General features: G+C 43.2%; 1 protein-coding gene across 9 annotated transcripts in view; it reads left to right on the forward strand.

Moving 5' to 3' along the window:
- The window catches only part of LOC119965489 (protocadherin-10-like), a 631,779-nt gene that overhangs the window by 167,186 nt on the left and 441,508 nt on the right, over positions 1–23,085 (forward strand). The window contains exon 1 of one of the 9 annotated variants that reach the window (XM_038796343.1): positions 17,632–20,345. The exons of the other annotated variants lie outside the window; for them this stretch is intronic. Within the exon in view, the coding sequence (XP_038652271.1) occupies positions 17,895–20,345 (2,451 nt within the window). The 5' untranslated portion in view covers positions 17,632–17,894. Of the gene's footprint in view, positions 1–17,631; positions 20,346–23,085 lie in introns of those variants that run through there. 9 annotated transcript variants of the gene reach the window in all.

Below are 23,085 nucleotides of genomic sequence, written 5' to 3' on the forward strand. Positions count from 1 at the left end.
TGCAGGGGGTTATCGAGACTAAGGTCAGGTTGGAAATGGAGGGGGGAATTAAAATGATAGGTGACCAGTAGCTCTGGACGACGTTCGTGGACTGAAAAGTGATGTTTTGCACGATAATTAGCCAAACAGTGATAGGTCTCCCCGAAGCAATATTAAATGGTATCGTTAGAAATAAATATTCCCACTGAGCACTGAATTCAAGTAGAGTGCATTGCATTTCAGGAGTGAAATATCAGCAAAGCAGCGCAGGTCGAATTTTTCAACGCTCTTGGAAAAATGGGAACTGATGTTAGATCAAGTGTTGATTTTACATCCAGAATTGATGAGTATTTGTAAGATATTACGCATGGGACAATTTATCTGGCTTGTGTCCGACATCAGCCATTATCTCATTGCACGTGAGCGGCACGGTAGCACAGTGGTTAGCACATTAGCTTCACAGCTCTAGGGTCCCAGGTTCGATTCCTGGCTTGGTCACTGTCTGTGCGGAGTCTGCACGTTCTCCCCATGTCTGCGTGAGTTGCATCCGGGTGCTCCAGTATGCCCCCACAATCCATAGATGTGCAGGTTATGTGGATTGGCCATGCCAAATTCTCCATAGTGTCCAAAAAAAGAAACCCAAAAATGTTAGGTGGGTTACTGGGATAGGCTGGAGGTGTGGGCTTAAGTAGGGTGCTCTTTCCAAGGGCCGGTGCAAACTCGATGGGCTAAATGGCCTCCTTCTACACTGTAAATTCTATGTTCTATATTCTATGATGGAACAGGCTCACGCCCCTCTCCCGTCCGCTCCCAATGCTGAGACCATTGCAGGCAATCAATGCTTAATAATGAATTGAAAGAAATGCAACCACATCGTCATTACATCAAAAAGGCATGGTTGTGCCCTGCGACCGGGATTTGGGAGATGATAAATGTTTAGATATTGCATCTACTGGGAAGGTGCTATGGGGCTCTGCAACTGGGCTCGAAATCCAGAGGCTGGACAAATAATTGAGAGAACTTGAGTGCAAATGCTAAAACGTTACTTTTGGAGATTGCAGTCATTTAACATAAGTATTGAAACAAATAAAACTGAAATGTTGTAAAACACCAAATTGTCATTCGTCTCACGAATCTTATTTCGAGAATAGCAGGTACAACCTACACACGGCTGCAGGTCTATAAGAGTGCAACTGCCAAGTTGTTATGACGTAGGAAATCATAGGCTACCTAAGGATAGGAACATAGGGGAAAGAGTAGGTAGTTCAATGCTTCAGATAAATTGCAACTTTTCAGTGCAATGAGTTCACTTTTACCTCATATGTGTTTACTCCGTTTTCATCCATATTTCCCAACGAAACAAATCAATAGCAGACTTGGAAGTGTTAAGATGTTTCAAATATATTGTTTATATTCAGCTCAATTATCGAGACACAAAGTTCGGTCTGGAGAAAACAGTTTCAATGGCGATTACATAGTTAGACCACGAATTACGCACGACCGCCCTTTAGAAAATTGAATTAATTCTATCAGCAAATGAAAAGAAAATTTACAGCAGCATACCTGAATTACACTGACAAGTCGATAAAACATCAACTATTTGCGCGGCTGGGAGATGAGATAGTAATAACCGTGAAGGGACGTGAAATGTTAATCTGCAAGGTAAGCAGATGAATTTGATTCGAAGTAACAAGGAAATAAGGATTAAAGAAAAGTTGATGAACACTTGGACAATAAGCACAGAAACGGTTGCACAGATGTTTAAAGCATCGCAAGGACATAAGAACATGATAGGCCACATGACGGTCGGAAACTGTCTCAGCATACAAGGAAAATCACTTATTGTCACAAGTAGGCTTCAAATGAAGTTACTGTGAAAAGCCGCTAGTCGCCACGTTCCGGCACCTATTCGGGGAGGCTGGTCCCGGAATTGCTGCTGGTTTGCCTTGGTCTGTTTTCAAAGCCAGCGATTTAGCCCTGTGCTAAACCAACCCACACAATGAGGCAATGGCTGATGTCTGGCAGGAATCACATACATTGCCCCATAATGCGCGTCATACATCTTTGGCAACAACGTCTGTCAATCCGAAATGTAAGTTTAACAATTGAGCTAAAATCGGTTCCCATTTTTCGAAAAGAGCTGTGAATTGTATTCTTTGTATGTATTTCACTTATAAATGGCCAGTCACCCTTATCATACTTTGGCCCCAGTTCCAGTTTCAGTGCACCGTGGGAATATTATATTTCTATCTTGCCTATCAGCTCCCCTCAGTACCTTGCATAAATCAGTCGAGTCACCTTGTAGCTTTTAACTTTCAGAAACACAATCTTCGTTTGTGCTATCTCTTCTCATGATTTGATACAAATACTGATAAATATATGCTGTACTCACTTCAAGCAAATTAGAACACTCCCAAGGTCTGGTGCAGAGTATAATTTTTACCACGTGGTGCAATCACGGCTTTATATTGCTGATGGAAAACATCCACTCCTTGTGTTTTAGCACTCCAGATATAAAGGCAAGGAATGAATCAACCTTCCCGATTTTTTTCTGCATTTGTCCATGTGGTGTTGTTTGTAAATTCATCACCAACTCTGTTTGCACAGAGCTTGCATCTAGGATTTCACCAACTTCAAAGTACTCTCCTCTATACTTTTCATGTCCAATACGGAAAACACACTATGCCTACATTGGAGCCATTTGGCACGGATATCCTCATTCAATTATTATATTAATACCTCGTTCAAATTTTATGGTTCCATCTGCCGTGTTTACAATGCCATATATCTTGGTGTCAACTGCACCCTTAGGTATGTGACTTTTTACCTCCATCAACTTCGTCGTTCACAGGTAAACTTTGAATTCTTGAAGCTCAACACCCTGAGTCGAATTTTGAATATTAGTAGTCCAGGTCCTTTTGTAAACTTCTCTTTTAATTTAACCATGCCCTGCATGTCTTCAATTATCCAAGATTAATTTGCTTCGTCAAGTGGAGTAAGAACTCCGCCCTTTGGATATTTGGATTGCTTTTTACGACATTAATGTCTGTTTTTGAATATCTCCCATTGACTGTCCATCGTTTTGCTGCTGGATAGATTTGCTTAGCCGACGATCAGAGACTTTCCTGTATAACGCTGGCGTCAGATTTCCCTACATTTTAATCAGTGCAGCCTTTCCATCTTCTCCCCATCAAACATTACATTGAACTTGATCAAATTATGCTGCTATGAGATAATTTTTCATGTACCATTTACTTGTCAACTAAATATAGTCCATTACAGCACGGTTTTGTAAAGGGGATGTCGTATCTCACTAACTTGATAGAGTTTTTCGAGGAGATCACAAAGATGGTTGATGCAGGTAGGGCAGTGGATGTTATCTATATGGACTTCAGTAAGGCCTTTGACAAGGTCCCTCATGGCACACTGGTACAAAAGTTGAAGTCACACGGGATCAGAGGTGAGCTGTTAAGATGGATACAGAACTGCAGAGGTCACAGAAGGCAGAGAGTAGCAATGGAAGTGTGTTTTTTTGATTGGAGGGCTGTGACTAATGGTGTTCCGCATGGATCAGTGCTGGGACCATTGCTGTTGGTGGTATATATACATGATTTGGAGGAAAATGTAATTGGTCTGAATAGTAAGTTTTCGGATGACACACAGGTTGGTGGAATTGTGGATAGTGCTGAGGACTGTCAAACTATACAGCAGGATTTTGATTGTTCTGAGACTTCGGCGGAGAGATGTCCAAATGCATTTTGGAAGGTCTAATACAGGTAGGGAATATACGGCGAATGGTAGAACCCTCAAGAGTATTGACAGTCAGAGAGATCTAGGTGTACAGGTCCACAGGTCAACACAGGTGGAGAAGGTAGTCAAGAAGGCATACGGCATGCTTGCCTTCATTTGCCGGGGCATTGAGTATAAAAAATGGCAAGTCATGTTGCAGCTGTTTAGAACCTTAGTTAGGCCACACTTAGAGTATAGTGTTCAATTCTGATCGCCATAAGGGTGTGGAGATTTAGAGAGGGTGCAGAAAAGATTTACCAGGATGTTGCCTGATATGGAGGGCATTAGCTATGAGGAGAGGTTGATTAAACTTGGATTGTTCTCACTGGAACAAATGAGGTTGAGGGGCCATCTGATAGAGGTCTACAAAATTATGAGGGGCACAGACAGAGAGGATAGTCAGAGACTTTTTCCCAGGGTAGAGGGATCAATTACTAGGGGGCATAGGTTTAAGGTGCAAGGGGCAAGGATTAGGGGAGATGTATGAGGCACGTTTTTTATACAAAGGGTAGTGGGTGCCTGGAACGGGCTGCCAGAGGAGGCGGTGGAAGCAGGGACGATAGTGACATTTAAGGGGCATCTTGACAAATACATGAACAGGATGGGAATAGAGGGATACGGACCCCTGAAGTGCAGAAGATTTTAGTTGAGACGGGCAGCATGGTCGGCGCAGGCGTGGAGGGCCGAAGGACCTGTTCCTGTGCTGCACTTTTCTTTGTTCTTTGTATGAAAACTAAAATGCCACCCCCATTTCTTGTCTCTTGTTGCAAGAAAATATGCTTTGCACAAACAAGAAATTCACATTATTCCTTACACGACCTTGCCTGTTTGAGCCAATCTCAAAGAAAGTTAAAAACTTCAAGCAAGACCGCTGTATTTTTTCTAGCCTTGCCAAAACTTTATATTCATGTTGATGACCACTTCGCAGAAGGAGGAGCAGGATGTGATGTGTATCTGTATGTGTGGGATGGATGGTGGAGGGGCGGATTTGTCGAAATCCACCTGCCGTTTTAAATCCTTCTTTAATTTCTAAATTACACCGGTGAAGTCTCCACGTCTCAGACTTTTTTATCCGCTCTTATCATTGAAGTGTTTAAATTCTTAATCCCTGTGGCTTCTACTCATGCCTCGACCTCTGCTGTCACATTTACAATCCTTCATCAAGGTCTTATAATTTGATATTTTTTACTTCGATTCCCCGCTGTGGTCTGGCGGATATATCCCACCAATCGATTCCATGTTATATTCTTCAGTTTAAATGTGCACCTGAAATTCACTGTCCCTGAGACGAAGAGTAATTGGACCATATACCCTCAGCCAGCGAAGTGAACATCCATTGAATGAAAAAAATGCCTGAAATGTAAGGGTTGTTCTGTGAAGAAAGATTGGAATGTCCGGCCTTGTTTCAACTGGAGTTCAGAAGAGTGAAGGATGGCGTGACTGAAGCATATGTGATCCTGAATACTGCTTCAAGGAGCACGTGGAAAGGATTTTCCGCTTCAGGGTAATTTTGAAACTAGGGGCATTCTATCAAAGTTAGTGGTTGCCCTTAAAAGAGTCAAATAATTAACATTATTTTCTCTCAGCATGTCATGCGACTGGGGGTCTCTCGGCCTCAAAAGGGTAGAAGTAGGGTAATGTAGGATCGAGGTAGACAAAGGTTTGATCGGCTAGGAAATCAAACATTACGGGGAGCAGATGGGATTGTGGAACTCAAAGGAGAAACATATCTGCAATTATCTTTATTGAATGGCGGAACAGGCTCTGGGGCCGAATGGGATATTTCTGCTCCTATTTCGTCTGTACGTATGTAATCCTTTTCTTAATAATCTCTACAGTGTTACCTCAATACGTTCTAGCAATTTTCCTAGCTCTAAATGGTAACTTATGGAAGCTGTGCTTGCTTATTACTTGTGCTAAGGTCGACACAATTAAATATATATTAGATTTACAATATCATCTGCTTGTTAACTTCAAACTCTGTTCGAACGAACTGATGAGTTGGACAAAGAGAGGATTAACTTCACGCTTGTTAATCTGGCCACACCACTAGTATCACTCTCATACGCTTTCCTCTTGCAGGGACATTGCTGAGAGCTGCATGATCTGTCGAGTTGTGGCATGATGAATAGTTTCACTAACAAAATATTGAATGAGTTGTTGATTGTGTTGCGGAGAATCAGTTCTGATCGTTTTCGGAAGAACTTCCTTGATGAAGTTTGCTGTAACTAATCTTGGGGAATTATGAAACTCAATCGGAGAACCTTGGGAATGACGATATTAGCTTCTTTATCATTAGTGTTACTGAGAAGAACAAGGATCTCCCAGATCACTTTGTTCTATAACACTTCTCAACACCCTACCATTAACTGAGTAGATCCTGCCCAGATTCGATCTACGAAAATGCATCACCTCAGGGGCAGCAGGGTAGCATGGTGGTTAGCATAAATGCTTCACAGCTCCAGGGTCCCAGGTTCGATTCCCGGCTGGGTCACTGACTGTGTGGAGTCTGCACGTCCTCCCCCTCTGTGCGTGGGTTTCCTCCGGGTGCTCCGGTTTCCTCCCACAGTCCAAAGATGTGCGGGTTAGGTGGATTGACCATGCTAAATTGCCCGTAGTGTCCTAATAAAAGTAAGGTTAAGGGGGGGGTTGTTGGATTACGGGTATAGGGTGGATATGTGGGTTTGAATAGGGTGATCATGGCTCGGCACAACATTGAGGGCCGAAGGGCCTGTTCTGTGCTGTACTGTTCTATTCTATTCTCACATTTATCTAAATTAAATTCCATCTGCCATTCATCGGCCCACTGGCCCAATTGATCAAAATCCCGTTGCAATCCTAGATAACCTCCTTCATTGTACACTATGCCACAAATCGTGCTGCCATCTGCTAAATTACTAACCATGCCCCCTAAATTATCATACAGATCATTAATATAAACAACAAATCGCAGTGGATCCAGCACTGACCCCTGAGGCACACCGCTGGCCACAGGCCTCCAGTGTGAAAAACAACCCTCTGCATCCAACCTTTGCCTTATGTCATCAAGTCAATTTTGCATCAAATTGGCGACCTCACCCTGGATCCCGTGACATCTAACCTTGTGAAACAACCTACCATGTGGTACCTTGTCAAATGCCTTGCTAAAGTCCATGTGGACAACGTCGACTGCACTGCCCTCATCTACCTTCTTGGTTACAAAGACATGATTTTCCACTCACAAAGCCATGCTGACTGTCCCTAATCATACCTTGCCTCTCTAAATGCTTGTAGCTGCAGTCTGTCAGAATACTTTCGAACAACTTAACCACTACATACGTTAGACTCACCAGACTGTGGTTCCAAGACTTTTCCATCTCCACCATGGCGCCGTTGATGCCGACAGGGGTGTGTACGATACTTTGCTTCCTGAAGTCAATGACCAGCTTTTCAGTTTTTCTGACATTGAGGGAGAGATTGTTGTCGTTACACTACTCCACTAAGTTCCCGATCTCACTCGCGTATTCTGATTCATCGTTGTTCGAGAGCCGACCTACTGCGGTCGTCTCATCAGTAAACTTGTAGATGGAGTTGGAGCCATATTTTGCCACGCAATCATGTGTGTACAGGGAGTATAGTAGGAAGCTAAGTATACAGCCTTGCATGACCCTGGTATTGGGACCCAGGGGATGGTTTAGCTCACTTGGCTAAATCGCTGGCGTTTAAAGCAGACCAAGCAGGCCAGCAGCACGGTTCGATTCCCGTACCAGTCTCCCCAGACAGGCGCTGGAATGTGGCGACTAGGGGCTTTTCACAGTAGCTTCATTGAAGCCTACTTGTGACAATAAGCGGTTTTCATTATTCATTTCATTTTCATTTCATTTCATTTCATTGAGGACTACTGTGGACGAGGTGCTGTTGATTATTCTTACTGGTTGTGGTCTCTGGGTCATAAAGTCGAGGATCCAGTAGCAGAGGGAGGAGTCAAGTCCTAGGATATGGAGCTTTGATATGAGTTTGGCTGGGATTATGGTGTTGAAGGCGGAGCTGTTGACAATAAATAGGAGTTGATGTCGGAGTCCATATTGTCGAGATGCGCCAGGGATTAGCGTAGGGCCAAGGAGATGGCCAGTTGTGGCAGTATGCGAATTGCAGTATATCTAGGCATTTTGGGAGTATAGAGTTGATGTGTCTCATGACCAACCTCTCGAAGCACTTCATTATGATCGATGTAAAGGCCACCGGATGATAGTAATTGAGGTATATTACCTGGTTCTTCCGGACCTTGGAACAGTATAGGGAGAATTTAAGATGTCCGCGAACATGTCTGCCAGCCGGTCCTCACAGTATCTCAGTGGACCACAAGGGATCCCATCAAGACCCGTCGACTTACAAGGGTTCACTTTCAAGAACACCGATTTGAGTCTGAAAGCTGTGACGGTGCGTATCGGTGGGACGGGGCTTCTGGGGCAGTTGACAGTGGTTTGATGGTGTCCTGCTGGAACCGAACAGAGGATGTATTGAGTTCATCAGGGAGGGGTGCACTGCCGCCGGAGATTCAGCTCGGTTTTGCTTTGTAGCACATTATGTGTTTTAAGTCTTGCCACAACATACGAGAGTCCCTGTCCTTAGTCTCTGCATCTAACCTGGTCTCAAGTTGTCTCTTGGCATCCCTGATGACTTTTTGCAAGACGTACATGGATTTCATGTATTGGTCAGGGTCGCCTGACGTGAACGCCTCCGACATGGTCTTCAGTAGGAAGTGATTCTACCGATTAAGTAATGCAGTATAAGACTTCCAACACCTCCGTCTCTGTAATATGTGCACTCCTCAAGACGTCAGTAATTATTTCCCCACGTTCCTACAAATCCATGCCTTTCTCAACTGTAAATACCGCAGAAAAATATTAATTTAGGATCTCACCAATCTCTTGTGGTTCCGCACATAGATGATTTGTAAATTCTTAAGAGGCCCTACTCTCTCCCTCATTACTCTCTTGCTCTTTATGTATTTGTAGAAGCTCTTTAGATTCTTCATTGCTTTATCTGTCAAAGCAAACGTGGGCTGGATTCTCCGCTGTTGGGATTCTCCATTGCATCAGCAGTGCACCCACTCCCAGGGATTTCCCGATGGCGTGGGGCTGCCCACAATGGGAAATGCCATTGGCCGCCTGGCGAGACGGAGAATCGAGCCACCATCCGGGGCGTGCCACTCCAGAAAACTGGTGCGTTGGGACGGAGAAGCCTGCCTTGTCTCAATTATTCCCTCATGATTTCTCTCTTAACTTTACTCCAACAACCTCTATACTCTTCAAAGGATCCACTTGATCACAGCTGTCCATGCATGTCATATGCCTACTTCTTCGATTTGGCCAGGACCTCAATATCGCGGCTCATCCAGCGTTCCCTACGTCTACAAGCCTTGCCCTTCACTCTAAAATGAATGTACTTACCCTGAAACCTCGTTAACACACTTTTGAAAGCCTCCCACTTTTGAGAGTCTCTCTTTGTCTTCCCAACAGACTTCTCCAATCAATCTTTGAATGTTCCTGTCTGATACCATCAACATTGGCCTTGCCCCAATTTAAAATTTTACCTTTTTGCCATCATTCTCCATAGCTATCTCGAAACTAATGGAATCATGGTCACTGGTCCCGAAGTGACCTCTCCCAAACACTTCTGTCACCTGCCCTTCGTTATTTAGCAAGAGGATGTCGGGATTTGCCCCCTCTCCAGTCGGGCCATCCAAATACTGAATGAGAAATTCCTCCTGAGTACACTCAACAAATGTCTGCCCATCCAAGCCCCTAATACTATGGTAGTCCCAGTCAATGTTGGAAAAGTGAAAGTCCCCAACTATTACCATCCTATTTTTCTTGCAGCTATCCGTAATCTCCACACATATTTGCTCCTCAATTTCCCGCTGTCTATTTGGAGGCCTATAGTACAATCCAATCAAATGATCTCTCCCTGTTTATTTTTCACTTCTACCCATACAGACTCAGTGGACGAACCCTCGGATATATCCCCTCTCAGCCCTGCTGTGATATTCTCCCTAATCAAAAACGCAACTCCTCCTCCTCTCTTCCTGTACCAGCCTCCCCGAACACGCGCCGGAATGTGGCTACTAAGGGCTTTTCACAGTAACTTCATTTGAAGCCTACTCGTGACAATAAGCGATTTTATTTATTATTATTTGATTTTTCTTACCTCCTATTCTACCTTTCCAATAGCATCTGTATCCTGGAACATTGCGCTGCCAGTCCTGCCCCTCCCTTAACCATGTTTCAGTAATGGCTATAATATACAAGTTCCATGTACCCATCCATGCCCTTGGTTCATCTGTCTTGCCCGTCAGGCCCCTTGCATTCAAATAAGCAGTTTAACCTAGACTTTCCTTGCTCTCTGCCTTGCTTTCAAAAACCATCTGTCCAGTCATGTTTTGTCCACTCTCCCTGGGTTTTATTTCTCTTAGCCTTACTGGACCCATTCATTGACTTCGCCACAGTCTGTGTAGTCTGGACTGTGGCCCTTTTTGATATTTGTCTCTGCCTTTCACTTTTCCCCTTAAAGCCTTCTGTTTCTGTCCGCACTATACACCCGTCCGACTTCCTGCATCAGTTCCTACCCCGCTGCCACATTAGTTTAAGCCCTCCCCAACAGCACTAGCACACACTCCCCCTAGGACATTGGTTTTAGTCTTGCCGAGGTGCAGACGGTCCGGTTTGTACAGGTCCCCCTCTCCAGAGCCCGTTCCAATGTCCCAGGAATTTCAATACCTCCCTCTTGCGCCATCACTCAATAAGATCATAGCTGATCCGATTTTCACCTGAATTTCACACGCCTTCAGAGCTCGGTGAGAGAATCTTTTCTCTCATCCCTGTCCTAAATGAGCGACCATTTATTTGGAAAAATGGAGATCAAGTTTCAGATTCTCGCACAGGAGGAAACATCCATTCTACATCGAATGTCAACGCCCCAGCTGTGCTTTTCAAATGACAGCAGCACTGGCTACAGCAGCCGACAATATGCGAACTTCCACAGGTATGCCTTGTCCACAAAATCCAAAACAGCACCGTTTGGTCATTTATAATCTCACTAGCCTCCTCGCGATCATCAATCAAATGACTGAAGACATCTTTGACAATGCACTCCAGTGACTAATACATAGCAATAATCTACGTGATGATCTTCAAATTTGGTTTCATATGGATCACTTGGCTCCTGAAATAATTTCAGCTTTGATCCAAATTTGGACAAAATATGGAAAATCGGAGGGTGGCACGAAAGAACAATGTTCCAGGTACATTTTGTTTTAGCTGCGTCATCAACGACATTCCCTCCATCATGAGTTCAAAAATAGGGACGTTCGCTGATGATTGCTCAATGTGCACTGGCATTCACAGCTGCTCACATAATAAAGCAGTCCATGAAACTATTCTGTGAAGGCAGGACAACATTTAGACTTGAACTGACAACTGGCAAGTAACATTCTCGCACACAAGTGCAAAGAAATCAGCGCAGTGTAGAGAAACTAATAATCTCTCCATCATAAGACACAGGAGCAGAATTAGGCCATTCAGCCCTTCGACTGATTTGTTTCTCATCTCCATTCTCCTGCATGTTCCTCATTACTCCTGATCCACATAATTAATCGAGGAAATATATATCTCTCTCTTGAAGACACTCAGTGATTTGGCGTCCACAGCATTCTGCGGTAAACAGTTCCACAAATTCACCACCCTTCAGCTGAAGAAAGTTCTTCTTATCTCTTTTTAAAGAATCGTGTGTTCAGTCTGAGGCTCTGGCATCTGGTTCCAGTTTTTCCTACGAGTGGAAACATCCTCCCCACGTCCACTCTATCAAGGCCTTTCAGTATCCTGTAAGTTTCAATGAGATACCCCCTCATCCTTCTGAACTCCAAAGTGTACCGAACCAGAGTCATCAACTGCTCCTCATATGACAAGTACTTAGTTCTGGGGATCATTCTTGTGACCTCCTCTGGAGCGTTTCCAAGACCAACGCATTTTTCCTTATATATTGGATCCACAACTGCTCACAATACTCCAAATGGCGTCTGACAAGAGCCTTATACCGCCTCAGAAGTACGTCTCCACTCTTGTATTCTAGCCCTCTCGACATGAATGATAACATTGCATTTACCTTCCTAACTGCAGACTGAACCTGCATGTAAACCTTTAGAGAATCGTGAACTGGGACTGCTAAGACTGATGCAAAGTAACTGTCCAGTTCCTCTGCCATTTCTTTTTTTCCTATAACTACTTTTCCAGCCTCATGTTCCAGTCGTCCGCTGTCTATCCTTGCCTCTGTCTCACTTTTGTTGTACTGAGAAAATGTCTTACTATCATCTTTCATATCACTACCTAGCCTAATATTCTGAATTATGCACGAGGATCTTCAAATTCCTCCCTGCTGCAGTTTTCTGCAGTCGCTCTCCAATCCCCAAGGACACTGAAACTGGGCAGAATGTCCATTTCCTGACCAACGTCTTAAGTCCAGAGATGACAGATTGTTTACTTTGGCTTGTGAGGATGGAAAGATCTTGACAATGCTGCGCTTTAGGGTCAAGGATTCACTGAAACAGAAATCCAATCATGGTGGGGACGATGGAAAACATTGCTTTCGTATACAATCATTATTGGCTTATCATACAGAATCATGCTTTTGCAACTGTAGCTAATGCCAACCTATTGGGAAATGAGGGACCATCGACATTTGATGTACGATTCAATTGAATAATATATTTTGGAATAATCTCCTTTGTCAAATATATACATTTTTAGTCCTGACTATTTCTCTCCATTAAACTGTAAATTCAATCAGAATCTACTGCTGCTCTGGCAGCACGCTATGGCAAACTGAAAAGTCTAGTGTGAGTAGCTAAATACCATTGAGTTATATGGATGTGCGCGAAAGCAAAACCCAGCCTGAAAGATTTTGGTATTAAACGTATCCAATTTAAGATGGAGCCAAACATAATTCCATGCTCTAAAATTTAAATAACCCCTGAACCACATGAGATTAATATCAATTCTGATCAATGTGCTGTGGGGGAGAGCGGGGCTGCTACTTTGTACTTTGCACATCTCTAATGGAAATATTAGTTTTAAGAGAAACGTAGCAAGAGAATGTTAAAAGTTTGGAGAGAATGAAACAAATGAAGTGGTCAATGAACGTCTGAAAAATAATTCTGCTATGTATTTCCAAATGAATACATTTTCCCAACAATTCTGATTATGTGCTTTGTAGGAAATTGAATCATATTCAGTTCAGTTCTGGTCTCCTTACTTGAGAAAGGTCGTACTGGCGCTGGAGGGTGTGCAGAGGAGATTCACTAGGTTAATCCCAGACCTGAAGGGGTTGGATTATGAGGAGAGGTTGAGTAGACTGGGACTGTACTCGTTGGAATTTAGAAGGATGAGGGGGGATCTTATAGAAACATTTAAAATTATGAAGGGAATAGATAGGATAGATGTGGGCAGGTTGTTTCCACTGGCGGGTGACAGCAGAACTAGGGGACATAGCCTCAAAATAAGGGGAAGTAGATTTAGGACTGAGTTTAGGAGGAACTTCTTCACCCAAAGGGTTGTGAATCTATGGAATTCCTTGCCCAGTGAAGCAGTTGAGGCTCCTTCATTACATGTTTTTAAGGTAAAGATAGATAGATTTTTGAAGAATAAAGGGATTAAGGGTTATAGTGTTCGGGCCCGAAAGTGGAGCTGAGTCCACAAAAGATCAGCCATGATCTAATTGAATGGCGGAGCAGGCTCGAGGGGCCAGATGGCCTACTCCTGCTCCTAGTTCTTATGTTCTTATGTTCTTATATATTTATTTCACTTGTTGATAAAACTTCACCGTATTTCTGCAATAGATGCAACACTCTTCCAGATTTAACTCCCAGAGATTTAGTAGCCCGTACATATAAAATATTAAAAGGCATATGCTATTTGTTCCCTCAAACTTCCCCGCCAACCCATAAGACCATTTCTGATTTGATTGTGGTGTCGATGCCACTTTCCCAACTGAAAAACAGCACAGATATTACCACAAAATAATATCAGTAAACAAGATAGAGTAATTAAACTAAAGCTATCGTAAGGGAGATAAGTAAATAATATTGTTACATAGTATATAAAAAGGGAGCAGATAAGGGTGCTAGGGTAGTCATGGCAGGGGAGCTTGAACCCATAGCTCCTCTGGTGCTATGCAGCGAATCATGAGAGCTTTAGTTGTCCCTTGTGACCATGTGTGCCTGATGTGTGTCGAACTGCAGCCACCGCATTTCCGAGCTGGAACTAGGGGGGGGGGGGCAGGTCAGCTTCACAAAATGGGAGGAGGATGAATGACAAAGACTCTAGTGGTAGGGGATTTGATTGTAAGGGGAACGGACAGGTGTTTCAGGCCTCCCTGCTGCCGGGGTCAAGAATATTACTGAACGGCTGCAGGGAATACTGAAGGTAAGCAGACAGATACCGTGCTACCCATTGGTACCAACGCTATAGGCAGAAAAGGGGTTGGAGGATAAATTCCCTATTTCTACACTCGATTCCCCTTGCAATAAATGATAATTTTCTATTGACAATCTCAACCACCTGCCCGTGATTTGTGATTCACGTTGCATGACACCTGAAATCCTAAAAGAACAAAGGACAAAGAAAAGTACAGTGCAGGAACAGGCCCCCTCGAAGCCTTTGCCGATCACGATGCCCTAACTAAAAACAAAACATTCTGCCCTTACTCGGTCCGTATCTCTCTATTTCCTCCCTATTCATGTACCCGTCCCGATTCCTCTTAAATGTTGCTAATGTGCGCTTCCCCCACATCCCTGGCAGCGCGTTCCAGGCACCCACCACTGTCTGTGTGAAAAACGTACCCCGCACATCCCCATTAAACGTTCCTCCTCTCACCTTGAACCTGTTCCCCTTTGTAATTGACGCATCCACCCGTGGGAAAATCCTGTGACTATCCACCCTATCTATGCGCCTCATAATTTTGTAGACTCCCGGCTTTCCACTGTAAAGAACCCTAGTTTATTCAACGTCTCCTCATAGCTAACACCCTCGAGGCCAGGCAACATCCTGGTGAACCTTCTTTGCACTCTCTCCAAAGCTTCCACATCCTTCTGATAATGTGGTGACCAGAACTGCACGTAATACTGCAAATGAGGCCAAACCAAGGTTTTATACAGCTGCAACATGATTTCCCAACTCCTGTATTCAATCCCCCGGCTGATGAAGGCAAGCATGCCATATGCCTTCTTAGTCACCTTGGTCACCTGTTTTGGCACGTTGAGGGAACTGTTGACCTGCACGTCCAGATCCCTCCGTATCTTAATGTTCCTAATGTGCCTGGAACGTGCTTCCAGGGATGTGGGGGAAGCGCACTTTAGCAACATTTAAGAGGAATCGGGACGGGTACACGAATAGCCATTTACAGTATAACTCATACCTAGATTTGATCCTTCAAAATGCATCATCTCGCAATTGTCCGGATTTATCTCCATCTGCAATATCTGTGCATAAGTCTCCAAGCTATCTATGTCCTGTTGTATCCTGTGATAATCCTCGGCACTACCAGCAGCACTGCTAATCTTCCTATCCTTCAAAATGCACCACCTCGCAATTGTCCGGTTTAACTCCATCTGCAATATCTGTGAACAAGTCTCCAAGCTATCTATGTCCTGTTCTACCTGTTGTATCATCCACAAACATACTAATCAGACCAGCCACATTTTCATCCAGATCATTGATATATACTACGAACAACAGAGGCCACAGCACTGATCCCTGCGGAACAGTGCTAGCTACAGATCTAATTTCTGAAAAACACCCTTCCACTGCTACTCTCTGTCTTCTGTAACCAAGCCAGTTCTGTATCCTTCCAGCCAACACACCACGAATCCCGTGTAGTTATAGTTTTTTACCAGTCTGTCATGTGGGAACTTGTCAAATGCCTTATTAAAGTCCATATAAACTACATCGACAACCCTTCCCTCATCAATTTCCTTTGTCACCTCTTCGAAAAGATCAATCAATTTGGAAATACATGACCTTCCTCGTACAAAACTATGCTGCCTGTCACCAACTGGTCCATTTGTCTCCAAATGTGCAGATATCCTGCCCCTCTATATATTTTCCAAAAGCTTCCCCACCACTGGCGTCAGGCTCACCGGCCTATAATTTGCTGGATTAACCCTGCTTCCTTGCTTAAACAAGGGAAGAACATTGGCTATTCTCCAGTCCTCTGGGACCTCGCCTGTGGTCAAAAAGGATGTCAAGATATCTTCTGAGGTCCCAGCTATTTCTCCCCTTGCCTGCCGCAGATAGATCCCATCTGGTGCCGGGGATCTGTCCACGTTAGTGTCATTTAGGATACTCAACATTTCCTCCTTTGATATATTGACGGTCTCAAGATCGTTCACACACCTATCCCTGAGATCAACTTCCGTCATTTCCTTCTTTCAGGTGAATACCGATACAAAGTACTCATTAAGGATTTCACTCAATTTTTGCGGTTCCACTCCAGACCTATAGTCCCACTGAGCCCTGCACCTTCCCTCTGCCTGCTCTTATTCTGCGCTGTGTCTATCTCAGTCTTACTTTCGCCCCCCCCCCCCCCAGTCTCTACATTTACTGGCCTGCTGTTCCCGTTCCCACCCCCGTCACACTAGTTTAAACCCTCTCTCTATATGGAAGAGTAATGCAGCCTTTCTCCTTTCAAACTGATCACTGTTTTTGCAAACGTCTTGCTAAAGTGAACTGTTCATGTTTTCTTGCTTTATATTATAGCTGCTCCAAATTGAAACTTTTTTCTAATGTGCAGACTTGAGGAAAAGATGCAGCTGCACTCCTGCATCAACATATCGACGATCCGTTAAGTTTTCCTCAAATATGACGTTTTGTGCCGAGTAAATACATATAGCGAGATAGAGGCATCCAACAAGATACTCTGTCTCTTGTCTGTGCGCTTCATATAATATTCTTTTATAAATGCAAGCCTCCACCAGATATTTCTCTTTTCAAAATACTTCAGAGACCAAGAAACACATTTTGATGGCTTGGCTGAGGAAGTCATACTCCTCAATATGATCAAGATAGCAGTTTCCCGATGAGGAATGAATTTGAAAATACATTGGTTGGATCGATAGTGTCAGACATTAGCAAAATTCAGAAGTCATTCTGAACGATGCATTGTTCGAATGAGATTACAGTGCAGCCCACAATCATCGCATATCCCACCAGAAAGGCAATATTTCTTTTCCACCCCTAGTTGTCCTGTGAAAGTGATGGTGTGTTTTCCTGAAACTCGGTCGTCCCCGTGGCGCAAGAGCGATTAATGGAATAAGACATGGCAAAAAAAGTTTTTTTCTCTGCGCGTGTCGCTTTAAGGCTAGGACACATGATTTAAAACAGTCAAAAAGTCTCTCAAAGCTGAGAATATTACATTTGCAATAAGACGTGATTAGACTGATAATAACGTTATTACTGGTAACAGTTGATAAATAAAGAATTCAAGCAAGGGGCAGAGCAATGCAAAGAGGCAATTTCATTCATTCGGCTATTTGTTGTTCACATAAATAAGTAGCGATTAACAACTTCAGTCAGGGAATGGTGTATAGACCCATGAATTTATCTTAACTATTAATGTTGACATCTTATGAAACATACATTAAATAGTGCACAGAAACGTCAATTAAAGTTGTGCAACCTTAAATATACAAAGCAATTCTTCCAGCGTTCTGTAGAGGCACTGTTGCTTTAAGAATAAGGGGCATTATTATTGGTCCAATCTCTTTTGTGTCGCTGTCTGCCAATGGGTTGTGGAAATCTGTCAGAGGATCCAGCACAACGCCCCCTGCAACAACCACTGCGCAGTATCGATGAGAGGAGGAACATTCATTTCTCCAGGCTCTTGATTCACAGCAAAGAAAGACTCCGAGAAATAGAACGGAATTTGTATCAATAATCTTTGCGATTTTGACAAAGAACACTCGGGGACTGGTGAAAAATAGTCTTCTTAGATTCTGGAATTTAAGGTAATGAACAATTACGTGTTCACCGTTTCAGTAAGGAGCATTTGATTCATCTGAGAAGCAGACAGTTATATTTGCTGTACATTGATCGGGAATGGCCTTCTTGCTAAATAGCGGAGTGCCGCGACGGTCGTTTCTTACCGTCATTCTCATGTTTGTTTCTGAATCTGTCTATGGGAATATTCGCTACTCAATTCCTGAAGAATTAGAGCTTGGTGCCTTTGTTGGAAATATTTCGAAGGACCTCGGGTTGGATCTTAAACAGTTAGTTAAACGCAGGCTACGGATTGAATCTGAAAACAATAAACAATATTTAATCGTGAATTTGGAAACTGGACATTTGCATATAAAAGAAAAAATAGACAGAGAGCAGCTTTGTGAACAAGGCCTCAGTTGCGTATTAATGTTGGAGGCTATGGTTGAAAATCCGCTTCAGGTATACCGTATTGAAGTAGACATTCTCGACAAAAACGATAATGCGCCCGTTTTTCGGAGAAGCGAGGTTGACCTAGAAATATCCGAAATGACGCCGCTTGGAACATCCTTTCCACTCCAGAGTGCTCTTGATCCGGACGCTGGAACTAACAGTATTCGCTCCTATCAACTGAGTTCAAACGAGTATTTCAGATTGAAATCGCAGTCAGAGGGTGAGGAATCTGGCATCCCAGAACTGGTGCTTCAGCGGCAGTTGGACCGAGAGCAAGAACCGACTCAGCGACTAACACTGACGGCATTTGATGGAGGGAACCCGGAGAGATTCGGAACCATCCAAATTAAAATTATTGTGGTTGATGCGAACGACAATGTCCCAGTTTGCCAACAAAACATCTATCAAGTTACCACTGCAGAAAATACACCCAGAGATACATTGATTGTGAAAGTAACTGCGGTGGACAAGGACGATGGTATCAACGGTGAGGTAATTTATTCTTTCAGCGATCACACTCCTGACAAAGTGCGTGAGGTATTTAGCTTGCAGGCAGCAACCGGAGAAATCAGGCTAACTGGTAATCTGGATTTTGAGGAAACACAGAGTTACCAGATTTCAGTACAAGCTAACGATAGAGCTCCATATCCATTGGCAGTCTACTGTAAGGTTTTGATCATTGTTACTGATATCAATGACAATGCCCCTGAAATAGTCATAACTTCTACTTTAAGCACAATCTCAGAAAACGCTTCCCCGGACACTGCAGTCGCTGTTCTAAGAATTACAGACAGAGACTCTGAAAACACAGCAGACGTTCATTGCAGCATCCCCAGAGATATCCCGTTTAAACTTACCACTTCTTTTAAAAATTACTATACGTTAGTCACTCAAGGTGATATAGATCGCGAAACTGTACCAGAATACAACATTACTATTACGTGCACCGATGCAGGTAACCCTCCCCTGTCCACCACGAAAACCATCCGAGTTCTGGTCACAGATATAAATGACAATGAGCCACGTTTTACGCAGCCTACCTTTGCCATGTATGTAACAGAAAATAATGTGATTGGTGCTTCAATCGGATCTGTGTCAGCCTTTGATCCAGATTCCAATCAAAATGCCGAACTTTCTTATTCTATTTTGAATAGCTTGATAAACGGTTTAACTACATCCACTTTCGTCTCAATAAACTCAGTGAGTGGTGTGATGTCTGCACAGCATTCGTTTGATTTTGAACAACTAACAAGCTTTGAAGTTCATGTGAGAGTGCGGGATTCTGGGTCACCTACCCTCAGCAGTAATGTAACGGTCAATGTGATCATCGTGGACCAGAATGACAATGCCCCTGTGATCGTCTCACCTTCGCCTATCAAAGCATCCACCGCAGAGGACAAAATACCGAGATCGGCCGAACCAGGTTACTTGGTTGCAAAAGTAACAGCTACTGATGCCGATTCTGGTCTGAATGCTCAACTTGTTTACCAACTCTATCAGCCCTCTGATGAAAGTTTGTTTACTGTGGCTCCAGAAACAGGAGAATTATGGACGATTCGCCACTTTACACGTAAAGATCCAGTCAGGCGAAAAATCATCATTTTGGTGAGGGACAACGGAACCCCATCGCTTTCCTCGACGATCACTATCAATGTATCAGTGCAGGATTCTACAACAGAAAATGCGTCTAATATTGCAACGTTAGGTCCCAGTGGACCGTGGAAATGGGATTTGAAATTTTACCTGATGATTTTATTTGGCACAACTTCATTTGTTTTACTTGTGGCTATTTTATTTCTCGGTGTTAAGGTTTGCACAGGCAGACATTATATCAACAGTGGCTTTTGTGGTTGGAATACGTCATACTTTTCCCGGACAAGCTCGGCCCATGGAATTCAAAAGGCCAGTGTAAATCTTCAAATACCATCCAATTATACCCAGACGTATGAAAACGCGACACTTCCACGGCAGCTTCACTATGATCCAGCTATGAATGATTTGAAGGTTCTAAAGTTACATGGTTCGGCTGCATCCATGATTGATCTCAAGACTGGCACATGTGTAGCAGCAAAATATGAAGAGGCATCAATCTCGACCAGGAAGGGCACAATTCATGAGGTGAGAGGAACTTAACTGCATATATCTTGGGCATGTAAACCAGAAAATAATGGGGTGATGTGGAAATATAAAGGAGGAATCAGAGCTTGACATATACTGAAATAATATTTCAAAAAGTTGTGTTTCTTTAAAAAATGCAGCGCGTGTTGGTGCTCAGAGATATTCTGTGTGAAACCTTGAACCCCTCCTGGTCCAGGGACCAATGACAATCCATAAATTGGTTGTTATCAAAGCCAATGGATCATAATAATTAATGTGGGAGATATTATGGGAAGGCACGATGCTGCATCCATTGGAATAACTTGTATACGTGCCAGTTTGAATACCCATATACACTCTGCTGACCTTAAGTGAGCAATGATTATTTAGTGGCTTGAGCAACCTGTTGAGGTTGAGCGGACGAACTAAATATAAAAGAAACATGCCCCGTGCATTATTTGAGTGAATATAGCTTCATGCTAAGTATTGTAACGGTGGAAAACATAATGTGAGAGACACTGGTGTGGAGAAAGTTGTCTCCGTCAGGAAGGAAAGAGTTTTTAAAAATATCTGTGAACATAGAAACAGAAGCCTAGAACAGACACCCACTGATGACCATTGATCGTGATATGGAAAGCTACATGAGTACATCATTGTGTTTTATAATGGACCTCCGCCCACTCAAAGAAATTATAGACTTCATTAAAAAAATGGAGTTTCCAGAAAGACTGAGCTAAATACCTATGATGAATATATTTCGACGAAATATAAAGAAGCAAAAGTCGAGGTAATATTGGTGTACGAATTTTAAAAATTTCTGTGCGTAAAAGACTATTTTGCTTATTCGTAACTAATGTTGTTCCCCCAATCAGTGTGGTGGATGTCTATATTCATTTGGAAGGTAGAAGGTTCAACATAAACAGAAAATGTGAAACGCAGCGTGAGAGACGTATGGTGTTAAACGAGTTTCATGGGATTTTGTACTGCGTACAGTGCTATGGTACATAGAATGTACAATACAGAAGGAGGCCATTCGGCCCATCAAGACTGGGAAAGAATACCCTATTTAAGCTCACGCCTCATCCCTATCCCTGCACCCGAGTAACCCGACCTAACTTTTTGCATACTAAGGGGAAATTTAGCACGGCCAATCCATCGAACCTGCACATATTTGGGCCGAGGGAGGAGACCGGAACACCCAGAGGAAACCCATGTAGACACGGGGAGAAAATGCCATCTCCACACAGTCACCCGAAGCCCGAATTGAATCCAGGTCCCTGGAGCTGTGAGGCAATAGTGCTAACTACTTTGTCACCTTTCCATCCCAAATGAATGTCTCCAAAACATTAAAATCACTGCCTATTTATCCATCTTCCCTCCATTCAACATTAAAAAAAACCTTTCTTGCGTTGAAATTAAACCAATTATAGAACTAAAATAAGATGTAAATGATTGGTCATCATAGATGCCAATTTCACTACAATTAAAAATCAGATTAATTAAACACATGCTTGATTGTTCATAGTGTAAACAACGGCACGAAATGGGTGCAATGCTAAACAAATCAACCTTTTTGAAAGTCTCTAAAGTGCTGACTGTTGCAACGTTGATGAAGAAGCCTTTTGGGGCTCCTTGCAACCATTTCCTTTGAAAGTGTGATTGCACACAATGGCATTTAATAGGATGGTTCAGGGACTAGAAAATATAATTCACAACTCCTTGGAGTTGGTAATGGATATCCTATGGAGAATGTCCAGAAGACCAGATACCTATTTTATCCAGATGGGCGAAGGAAAACACATTTACCCTACTTGCTCCCCTGTGCCTCCCTCCTGCAGCAGTTCTTACTGCTCCTCCTGGCTTCATGTAATGCATTCCTTCTTCATCCAGGCAGAGGAAGACATCCAGCATGATCAACCAGTCCATTTCACTTTTTATCCTTTATAAAGTTTCCACTCAGGTGGAGTAGTACATCACACAATATTACGACGTGAGGCCCTAAGAGGATTTCAGGAATAAAGATTACTTGAAATGTCGATGAAGTATCCCAAACCGCATTTTGTATAGAACCATAGAGTCATTGAATGTTGTGGCATTTCAAGTACTAATCCACGTACTTTTTAATGGTTCCGATGTTGATTGTCCCTCCTAACCTCCCCGGCAGTGCATTCCAGACGTTCACCTCCATCTGGGTGAAAACAAAATCCTCAAGTCCCCTCGAAACATCCTGCCACTCACCTTAAAATTATCCCCCCTCATTTTGAAGCCTTCAGCTAAAGGAGCCAGCTGCTGCCTTTCCACCCTGACTATACCCCTCATAATCGTATATACCTGAATAAAATCCGCCATCAGTCTTCTCTGCTCCAAAGAAAACAATAAGATCTGAGTCAGCCTCTCTTCATTAATCAAATATTTCATCCGAGGCAACTTCCCGGTGAATCTCCTGTGCACCCCCTATAGTTCAATCACATCCTTCCCACAGTGAGTCGGCCAGAACTGCACACAGTACACCCGTTGTAGCCTATCCAAAGTTGTGTACAGCTCCAACATATCTTCCCTACTTTTATAATCGAATCCACGACTGATTAGGCTTGTGTCCATGTGCCTTCTTAACTGCCCTATTAATACGACCTGCCGACTTCAGGGATCTGTTCGCAACCGTCGGAAGATCCCCCTGTGCACCTGAGCTTCAGTCCTCTTAAAATTCCAAAAGCAGTGAGCATTTGAAAGTCAAGTTTGTGCATAATTTAAAGTAGCCCTT

The sequence above is a fragment of the Scyliorhinus canicula genome, chromosome 4, assembly GCF_902713615.1.
Source record: "Scyliorhinus canicula chromosome 4, sScyCan1.1, whole genome shotgun sequence".
Classification (NCBI taxonomy): Eukaryota; Metazoa; Chordata; class Chondrichthyes; order Carcharhiniformes; family Scyliorhinidae; genus Scyliorhinus; species Scyliorhinus canicula.